This window comes from Haemorhous mexicanus, chromosome 6 (genome assembly GCF_027477595.1).
Source record: "Haemorhous mexicanus isolate bHaeMex1 chromosome 6, bHaeMex1.pri, whole genome shotgun sequence".
NCBI lineage: Eukaryota > Metazoa > Chordata > Aves > Passeriformes > Fringillidae > Haemorhous > Haemorhous mexicanus.
In genome coordinates this window covers 59629995-59640711 of record NC_082346.1, presented here as the reverse complement: position 1 = coordinate 59640711, position 10717 = coordinate 59629995, and the positions used below count along the sequence as shown (strand labels likewise).

The 10717-nt window shown below is 46.3% G+C and overlaps 1 protein-coding gene across 2 annotated transcripts in view; it reads left to right on the top strand.

Moving 5' to 3' along the window:
* The first annotated feature begins 5066 nt into the window (after positions 1-5066).
* Positions 5067-10717, top strand: part of RHOJ (ras homolog family member J) — a 61806-nt gene continuing 56155 nt past the window's right edge. For both annotated transcript variants that reach the window (XR_009487066.1, XM_059850515.1), the window contains exon 1: positions 5067-5853. Coding sequence is in view for 1 of the 2 variants with exons in the window: in XM_059850515.1 (XP_059706498.1) it covers positions 5673-5853 (181 nt within the window). In the remaining variant the exon portion in view is untranslated. The remainder of the gene's footprint in view (positions 5854-10717) is intronic.

The window sequence follows — 10717 nt, the reverse complement described above, 5'->3', positions numbered from 1 at the left end:
TGCTGGCATGGCCACCACGGTGCTGGTGCTGGTGGCAGCTGCCTGATGGGGTGGCATGGCTGGAGAGAGGCTTTGTCTCTCTCAACAAGCCCCAAAGCTGGCTCTCAGCACCTGCCCATCAGCAAGATGCCTCTCAGAAGGCTTCACACAGAGCACTTCCACTCCTCCTGTGGTCACTGTCAAACTATCACTCTTTTTATCCTGAATTTGCTGCTTCTGCTTTTCAATATATCAAATTCACTTGAGGTCTCTTTGAGCACTTCACTGGGGTGGGAGGCTGAGGAATGGGGCTGCCAGAAAGAAAGGGGGAGAGAGGATGGAGGGAATGAGGATAAAATGCTCTCATTTAATTAAATCTTAGCACAGTGTGGAGGGCCATACAGGCAATCCTAGAACAAACAGGAGCCACCCCAATATCTAAGACTGGAGGTGAGAGATGGGGTGACTGTGGGGATGTCTTAAAGTCCCAAAGATTTTTTTTTCTGCAGAAGGCTGGCTCTTACAACAGCATAGTCCAAGCAAGGTCCTGAATTTGATAGCCAGGAAAACTTGGTTTTGAACAGCACAGTGATAGTTAAGCTTAATATAGTTTTGCTATGTTCAGTCCAATATCAACACAATCCCTGCCCTAAAAAACTCAAAATCTAAACAGATTAGACAAAGGATAAGAAAAGTGTGAGAAGATTTGCCTGAAATCAATTTACAGTTCAGTAGTAGTGCCAGAAACTTCATTTCCTCATCAACACTGGTAGGTGGAAGGAGAGTGGCTGAATGTGTCTATTTCTAGCAGCAAGGCATGGGGAGAAAAGCTTCACAGCAGTGTTGTCACCTTCAAAATCCCCCGCCCTGGGGAGCTTCTTAGGCATGAGAATGTAGAGACAGATCTGCTTGGTTTAGGGCAGGAGAGGATTTAGGAGAACAAGACCTAAGGAAGAGTTAAGACCCCTTAAAATCAGTCAGGTCTGGTGAGGAAAACTCTTAATGCAGAACATTGCTCTGACTGTCAGGTTTTAAACTCATAAGATTGCACAAAGTTAGACCTCTGCATTTCAGGAGGCACTGGAGAAGGGTGGGGAGGGCAGGGGAAGAGAGCAGGGAGAGCACAACAGAGCATCATATCCCTTCTTTCCTCCTGTGAGCCTGCACAGAAATGCAGAATAAAGTTAATTGGCCAAGACATTGCTAATTGCAGAGCTAATTTAAAAATGTGCAAGTCCTTTGTGTCCTGCAGATCTTCTCACCTAAAGTTTTTGTACCAGCCTTGAACTCACTACTCCCCAAGGAAGCAGTGCCAGGCACCCCTGTCTGACCTGTGCTGATGAAGATGAAGGTGATGCATCCACACAGCTCGTGGGATTTGGAGATACTCTGCAGCCTTAGGAACAGATCTGCTGCCAGTAAATCCATTAATTAGCAGGAGGTCAGAGGCACTTCATCTAGAGCAGAGATTGCCTGAGAAACTTGGCTGGGAAGTGCCTCAGGTGACATCTTCACTCCATGGTGCTCATCCTCACTCCACCTGCCCCCATCTGCTTGTGCTGTGGTGCCCTTGGCTAGAAACTTGTTAAATCAGTGGGAAAAAAAATGGTCTGGATACCCAAGAACCACACATATTTAAACAAGAGTTCCAAGTGTTCAGACTAGTTGGATTTTTGTTTGTTTGTTTGTTTGTTTGTTTGTTTGTTTGTTTGCTTCAGACACGTCTTCCCAAGCTGTGGCTCATAACCAGCCTGCTCTTGTTGGGTTTGTGAGATGGTAATGACTGAAATCTTGGGAAAAAATCTGACCAATTCTGATCTGATTAATGAAATGGCAAAAAAAAAAAAGCCCTGGATGTAGGCTAAATCATTAGAACTCTCTGACATTTGCTAATGATTACAAATAACCTTGTGGCTTCCAGGCTGGGGCTTGAAGGCAGCTCCATTGTTCAGAAGGGCTCTTAGGGGAGCTGAAACTGGCACAGCAGTGCAGAAGGGTCAGCTTAACCTATAGAATTGCCACTTGCCACTTGCAGGTTAACAAATCTTCTCCAAAAGGCAACGGGATTGCCTCAAACTTTGCCAGACTGCTGGATACAGGTCTGGCCTGGTAATTCACACAGCCAAGAGAAGTAAAACATCAACAACCCCAGAGCAGCAGAGGGGTAAACACTCTCTCAGTCCCCTGAGTAAAGTGGTGTAAAACAACGTGATCAAACTTTGCTGAAGCTAAATCAGCTCTTAAAATGTTTTGATCCAGCTGATCTAAATGGTGCCAAAGTGAGTTAAAGTCATGAGATTAAAATAACATGTGTTTTTAGTCTGGATACAATTCTTGTTTAATAACTTTATCATAACTCCTCTAAAGCTCCTCTAAATATCACCAATATCGGGAAAGCAAACTGGTAGCACTGAGTTTGAGTTTTGCAGGTCAGATGTTAGCCTTCCTTCACCTTCAAGGTAAACTCCTCCTGTTGGCTTGTTCCAGACCATCCTTTATTTAGGCTCTGGCTTCATGGCTGCACTTCCATTATTCACACTGAGGGATATAAAGCATTTTATTGATGCATTTTTAACTAAACTGGTCCCCCACAAAGTGTCCCATGCATCAGAGCTTGGAACTGGAAGGGTCTGCCAAGACCTAAGGAGTTCAGGAAGAATTTCTCCTTGAAAGGATGGTCCAGCACTGGAATGGGCTGCCCAGGGAGGTGGTGGAGTCACCAGCCATGGAAGTGTTCAGAAATGATTGGATGTGGCACTCAAGTGCTGTGATTTTGTTGATGTGTGATAATGGAGCAAAGGTTGGACTCGATGACCTTGGACATTTTTTCCAACCTTAATGATTTTGGGATTCTATGATCCTCCAGTTCAGCCCCTTAATAGCACAAGAACACCTTTGAATTTTGGAAGATCTTTTTTTTTAAGGGAAAGAGACAATAAAGTCACTTTAATCCTCTAGCAAGGAAATTTCATCATTGCAAAAGAAGGGGACGTGGGCACAGTCCTGCTGGGACTTGCCCAGCCTTATGATCAGGGAGGAATGAGCCATGGGGATTTTGCTGCAGGCCTAAATCTGGCCTAATTAGCATTAAATCTTGCCTTAACTGGAGTATGTCTGGTGTTGAAAAAAGATAGATTAAAATGGGAAGCAAGACAGCTTTTGCTTTTGTCTGATAGAGGCAGTGGGGAACTGAACCATGAATTGTTGGAATGTTTTTCTTCCTCTGGCTCTGCAGTTACCTTGCAACAGCATGCACCCACATATTTGGCAAACTTTCCCCACCAGGCCACCAGGCTAGTAAGCAAAGGCACAGAGGGGATCAGGGTGCTGGTACCTCCTCAGAGCACAGGCTTGGAGTTTGACCTCGGTTACAACCAGAAATAAGCTCAAAGAATAAATCCCTCTCACATGTGCTGCACCTAGGATGGCCCAGGCAGGTTGCTGATGGTGGGAGTGATCAGCAGAGCAAATGCTGGAGAATGGGGGTTCTGACACCCAGAGCTCACAGGCTGTCTTGGATGAAGCTCAGCCTTGGGCTGCAGTTTGAAGCTAGGAGGGTGCACCTGATCTCCTAACTCTGGGGAACACTTCAGGGATGCCTCTGATGGCAGGAGTGATGCTGGGCCCAGCACTGCCTGCTCAGCTCCCTGTTATCAGCAGGGAGGGGGGGATGGAGGAGGTGAAGGCACAGATTACTGAATGACCAGGGCTCCTGGCTAGAGACAGCAAACACAGCTCCCTGGGGCTCTCCAGGTGAACAGACAAACCTTGCTCACATGTTTTATCCATCCTCCATCCCTTGAAGTGTTCAAGGCCAGGTTGGATGGGGCTGGGAGCATCCTGGTCTAGTGGAAAGCGTCCCATGGCAGGGAGATTAGGACTAGATGATCTCTGAGGTCCCACCTAACCCAAACTTTTACAGGATTCTATAATTCTAGCACCTCTTGGGGAAGGTGTCCAGAGCTGATCCAGCACAGGTAAATCATTGAAGAGCTCTGACAGATTTAGCCTGTCCAGGGGAGGCTGCAGGTGGGTCTGCTGTGCCTCTTCACCACAAAAACAATTGAAGGACACACATGTTGGGACTACAGACTTCCATTATTATGGCTGTGTTTGTCCTTACCCCTACAGTTTGGGGCTGTAAGATTTCCTTTCTAAGGCTGTGTTGCTCTTTGCACGTGCAGGTGTGCACTGGTGTGTACTTTTGGGCATTGATCTCTCACCAGGTGTGAGCAGGGCACGGGAAGTGTCTGTCACCGGTGGAGTGCCAGCAGGGGGGTGTTTCCCCCTCTCAAAGCCTCCCAGCCTCGTGGAGGGGAAATGCAGCCAGCAGGATGTGCTGGGCTGCTGCGCTGGGGTTTGTGTCAGTGTCTGGCTCGTTTCTGCTGGAAATTGCAAAATCTTTCCTGTGCAAGGAGAGGGAAGTTTTGCCCTCCGTGTGCATGTAGATTGTTGTGAATTTAAATGGGGAGAAGACTTAGGAGGCACATGAAGCACCAGGACAAACCAGAGGAGGAGGCAGGAATCATGTAGTTCAAAGCTGGTTTTTCACAGATTGCTATACAGGGGGTTGTTTGTTTAATTTTTTTATTTCTCGAACTCTTAATTCCACTTCATTCTCTCTGTCTGTGTCTACATCTTTACATTAGGAGGGGGAAATCTGTATTTTTTGGAGGAGGGGGGATAGGGAAAAAGCAAGAGAAACTTTCTGAGGGTGTGAACTGAAAAATCAGTTATTTATCCTTTATAACAAACACTTAAAAGAGCTATAGAGACAGAAAGTTGACATTATCTAGCCACAATACCTCCTCTCTGCTTCTCCACCTCTCTCTTTCCCAAATGGGAGAAGATTCCAATTTGAGATGAGAGGAGGTCGTGCCTGGGATCAGCAGGAATCCCTGGGACAGGGGCAGAGCTCGCAGCATCTCCAGCACTCCCGTATTCCCAATTCTCCCAAATCCTCCTCGCCGGGGCCGGCAGCCCGGAGAGCAGCTGGATGGAGCAGAGAGCCTAAAAAACTTCATTCTGCAGGGGGACCTCTAGTGTTTTCCTTTCTCCATGTCCTGGCAGAGTTCCTCCAAAGTACAAATACACACAGAGCTCCCATTGTTTGCAGCCCTTCACAAGCCCACTGATCCTAATATGGAATTCAGCAGGAAACCCATGATTTCCTGACACACAGCAAGCTGGAGAAAGAAAGGAAAAACTCCATTAAAAAGCTCCAGACTCTCCTCCATGTAGAAATGAAATGGAAAATGGAGTGGATTTAACAGGAATCCCGGGTTCCTGCGGCCAGGCTGGAGGAAGGGAGACGCGGATCGAAGCCGCGGGCTGCTGATATTTTCTGAAGTCGTAATACAGACTGGGGACGGCCGGGCAGGATGAGGATTTCCTGACTGGGACAAACGAAAAAGGACAGATCACTCCTTTTTTCTTTTTTTTAAGCTATTCCTCTCTGTGTGTTTAATTTATTCACCTCGATGATCCTCTTGACTGATCTGGTAACTGTTAGAAGCGGCTGTGACAGCCTGGAAACATTAGTATGATTTCCTGAGTTTGAGATTTGCTGCTCCCCCCCACCCCCACCCCCCTCCTTCTCCAAACTCAGGAAAAGTCAATACAATCGCACTTCATTTTTCCTTCATGTGCACTTGGAAGTCCTGGGAGCAGCAAGAGCAGCGGCAGCAGCAAGAATGAACTGCAAGGAGGAAAATGACAACTGCACTGACGGGAGCAGCAAGAGCAGCACCAAGAAGATGCTGAAATGCGTGGTGGTTGGGGATGGTGCAGTTGGGAAAACCTGTTTGCTGATGAGCTATGCCAATGATGCCTTCCCAGAGGAGTATGTCCCCACTGTGTTTGACCACTATGCAGGTAAGAAAGTGCTTTAAAAGACATTTAACCGAGAGCTGCAGGACAGCCAGGTGGGAGGTGAAGGCAGCTCCAGGAGAGGACAGTTCAAAAGGGATGCACGGGTTACTTCTTGTCCAGGAATGCCATTCAGGCCTGGATGGTTGCCAGGCAGCTTAGATGGCAGCTCATAAAACTGGGACAATGCAGGATTTATTCAGAGAACTTATTTGTTTGCTTCTGATTGTTGCCTTGTTTTTGGCGAATAAGAAGCGTTAGGGATGCAGTTAAATCCACTATGTTTTGGGACAACAAACGTAATTCAGCCTCTGTCACTTTGTATTCTTGGTTAGTTTTTGAAGTTCTGAGCTTTGCAGTTTGCAGTTAGAAAGACTCTCTCTATATAAATATATATACATATGTATATATATATATATATATATATATATATATATGCCATCACAATCTTGTCCCTCTTGGCAAATGATGCATAAATTACAATATTTATATCCTATTTAAGGAATAATCTTTGAGAATATATCCTATTTTAGGAGTTATCTTTGAGAAAACCAGCTCAGTCTCTTTCCAAGCTGTCAGTACATAACTCTCCTTCCAGAGATGGAGTTTGTTACTCCATCTATAAATAGATTTTAATGCTACAACTTGATGGTAGTGAAAAGCAGACAAGGTGATTGATTTGAATCCTTCATAGTAGGAGAATTTGTAGTATAAGGAAAAAGCTCAAACATAATCAAGGTCACCACTGATATTCACTGCATTTCTGTGCAGAACAGACCCACAGATTAAGTACAATATTCACAGGCCTCTTTCTGTAGCAATTACTGACTTTGTCCAGCTGTGTCCAAAGTTACCACACAGATGTTTCATAGGCTAAAACTGGTGTTCAAACATCTGCTTAAGTTTTACTTTCCCAAATTCTGCTGTTTTTCTTCTCACAGTGCTCCTTTGGCTTATGGGGGTTTTTAATGAGATCCCAGACACAGATTCTAGAAGCACTGCAAAACTCATTGCTTATCTTGCAGCAGCAGTTGGAGTTTCCTTCATTCTCTCTCCACCTCCTTAAAAACTGAATTTTCATGGCGTGGCTTATCATAGATTTGGTATTCTGTAATGGGAAAAATCCCTGTTTGCATTCTGGCTCCGTGTCAGGTTTAGCAGATGAACTGGCCAAACAAGAAAGCTGTGCAATTGCAGAATCTGATCCGTGGAAATGTGAAGACCTTTTCCTCCACAAGAGTGGGCAGCATCACTTCTAATGCAAGCAGCTCCCTCTTTTCTCTGTCCTTCCCACCAGATTGAGTGATCCCTTTAGAAAAAAAAAAAACATTTCCACAGACAAGATATACAATATATATTAAACATAACATATAGCCTGTTGGAAATATGTGCTTACATGAGCCAAAATCCCTAAGGGCTGCCTTATACTGCAACAGCACCAACTTTCCTGTGATGACTTCAGATCTGCTCACCCCTTACAAAATGCTGATCCCAGCACCCACTGCCCTTCTCCCACTCTCCTCCCTGCCCTGCAAATACCTCTGCCAATGGGGAAAGCCATCCCAAAGCTGGTGCCAGACCACGTGGGCATCAGTCTTGGTGGTTTTGGTGTGAGCCTGGGGGCACACACGTGTGCATGGGGGCTGTGCACACAGAAGGGCAGTGATGCCAGCCAGGCAGGCTGGCACTTGGTGGGGACACCACTCTGAGTTTCTCCTCCCTAACCAGCCACAGGTGACTCCCAGGGACTTGCTTTGATTCCCTTTGCTCTGTCAGAAGTGTTGGAAATTGCCACTGGGCTCAAAAGTTGCTGAGGGATCCAAGGGCTGAGGGAAGGATGGGAAGATGAAGCAGCATAATCCTGATTTCCTTGGGGTAAAAGAAGTATGAAGGCACTTTTAAATCAAGCCTCATTTTCAGGGTTTGAAGTCTTACCCTCTAAAGTATCTCCAGCTATTTTTATCTGCCTTCTTAACTAATACAGCAGATAAATATAAAAGTATTTTCAGTGAGAAAACTCATAAAGATAAGGGGGAAAATAGCTCTGTTTATTAACATGCTATTCTGAGATAATCCCTGTCCAGTGGTGGTGGTCAAAACTAGCATTGATCATAAATGGAATTTCAGTTTTTTGAGGAATCCCATCATTTATTAAACTGATTTCACTACAAAATTACACACAGAGTCGAGCAGCAGGAATTACTTCTAGAGCAGAGTGCTGGGAAAAATCCCACTCATAAAAATATTACATGGCATAAAGTATACCACAGCCTATTTAAATACTGTGGGTATTGACTGAGCAAAGAACTCACTTGGGGCAACTTTGCCCCTGAGCTTCCAGTTTTGAGGATCTTCCATTGGATTTTCCACATCCATCTGCATGGCAGCCCATGGTGAAGAGGAGAGGTGGGACAGCAGTACCATGGTCACAGAGGTACCATGGGCATGGTGGCAGCACAGGCAGCACAGCACATGGGAAAGCTGCACACATGGACAGATCCTGAAGGGTGTAGGAGGCTCTGGAAAATCACATTTGAATTTACCCCATGAAAATGGTTTAAATACCCCTGTCCTTGTCACTGCTGAAAATGTTTCAGTTTTCCCAAACAAGCTGAAAACATCAGATTCAATGGTTCATTTCTGTGCTGGCAATGCTCACAAGCAATTAATTTCTGCAGATTTTTGCAAAGCTTCACTTTCCAGGGAAGGTTTTCCACCCAGGTGTTATTACCAGCAGTGGTGCGTTAGCAAGGGCTTCCTCCTGCCTCACCAGGTCACAGCCTGGCTGTGACTCCTGGGGCATTTACCAATTTACTTCCTCCTAATGGAAAATGTGGGAGGTGGGGAGGGGAAGCATTAAAACCCAAGGATTCCAGTGGTGATCTCAGAGCAGTTTCTCACTGCCACGACTCCAGCGACTCGGGGGAGACAGTGATGCTCTCCAGCCCAGCTTTGGGAAGAGCTCCAGCTGCACCAGTGCTGTGGCCAAGGCCTTAACTGTTCATGGCCCTGCAGCACCAGCTCTGTGCACTTGCCCTGCTGCATCTCATCTCCTCAGCTCCTGCTGCTGAAGCAGGTGGATGTAGCAACAGGAGTGATCAGGGGAAGCAAAAAACTGAGTTCCTGCACTATTAGATCTATACGGTGCTTATTCAGTGCCTTTCACATGAAAGAGCTTGGAACCACTTTATAAAAGTTGGGCCCAACCTGCCTCTAAGAAAATCAAAGGCAGGAGCTGAGTGTCACCCAGGGAAGGAGCAGGTATTCCTGCAGGTAATTCATACAGGGAAGGAGCAGGTATTCCTGCAGGTAACTCAGCCAGATAACTCACCCAGGGAAGGAGCAGGTATTCCTGCAGATAATTCATACAGAGAAGGAGCAGGTATTCCTGCAGGTAACTCAGCCAGGGAAGGAGCAGGTATTCCTGCAGGTAATTCATACAGGGAAGGAGCAGGTATTCCTGCAGGTAACTCAGCTGGGGAAGGAGCAGGTATTCCTGCAGGTTACTCAGCCAGGGAAGGAGCAGGTATTCCTGCAGATAACTCAGCCAGGGAAGGAGCAGGTATTCCTGCAGATAATTCATACAGGGAAGGAGCAGGTATTCCTGCAGGTAACTCAGCCAGGGAAGGAGCAGGTATTCCTGCAGGTAACTCACCCAGGGAAGGAGCAGGTATTCCTGCAGGTAACTCAGCCAGGGAAGGAGCAGGTATTCCTGCAGGTAATTCATACAGGGAAGGAGCAGGTATTCCTGCAGATAACTCACCCAGGGAAGGAGCAGGTATTCCTGCAGGTAATTCATACAGGGAAGGAGCAGGTATTCCTGCAGGTAACTCAGCCAGGGAAGGAGCAGGTATTCCTGCAGGTAACTCACCCAGGGAAGGAGCAGGTATTCCTGCAGGTAACTCAGCCAGGGAAGGAGCAGGTATTCCTGCAGACAATTCATACAGGGAAGGAGCAGGTATTCCTGCAGGTAACTCACCCAGGGAAGGAGCAGGTATTCCTGCAGACAATTCATACAGGGAAGGAGCAGGTATTCCTGCAGGTAACTCAGCCAGGGAAGGAGCAGGTATTCCTGCAGGTAACTCACACAGCATTTACAACTCGGACACAGCAGTGCCTGGCACGAAAAGCTCTTGGTGGCTCACCACGTGTGCAGCTGCACTGTACAAAAGTCCAGACCAGTTATTAGCTCCACACTAGTAATATCCTGCCTCAGATTGCACCCACAGTCCACAAAACCGAATTTCTTCAGGGCCTGTTGCCAGTGTTGGGATGTGACGGGTGTAGAGTAGGATCAGAGCCATGCCAGACAGATGGGGAGGGCAAGTTTGTTACTTGGATGTGAAAATGGTTTCTTTCATTGGATGCATGGAATTTTATGAGTCTGGTTATTTCTCAAGGCATTTAGAAGAGGTTTTGCTGGAGGCCAGAGCCCTGAGTAAGTTTCCTTGCTTTGGTGAATTTCCAAGTCCCTCACTGGAAGTGTTTAGCCACAAGGCAAGTGGCTTTTCTAGGGCAGGCTCACCAAAGTGCTATCCCAGTGACAAACAGGATATTGCTGGCAATAACTGGAACAATAGGGGCTGTTTGGATAGTGAGTAGAGGCTTCAACATGCTGGTTCCACTCTGTCTTTTCAACATCAAATGCTGGCTTTCCGTGAGCAAAGGTCTCTCAGCCAGGGTGACTTGTATTGTGCCTAGCTATGTGAGGTTACAAATGTTTATTTAGGGCTGAGGTTGGACCAACAAAAAAAACTCAATTCAACAACTAGCAGAGTTGGTTTAATAGTACCAAAGGTAAATGGCTTGCTCTGTTAAAGACATGAGAAAAATGTGTGTTGTTACTTAGGAAGCCACTGAGCATCCCATT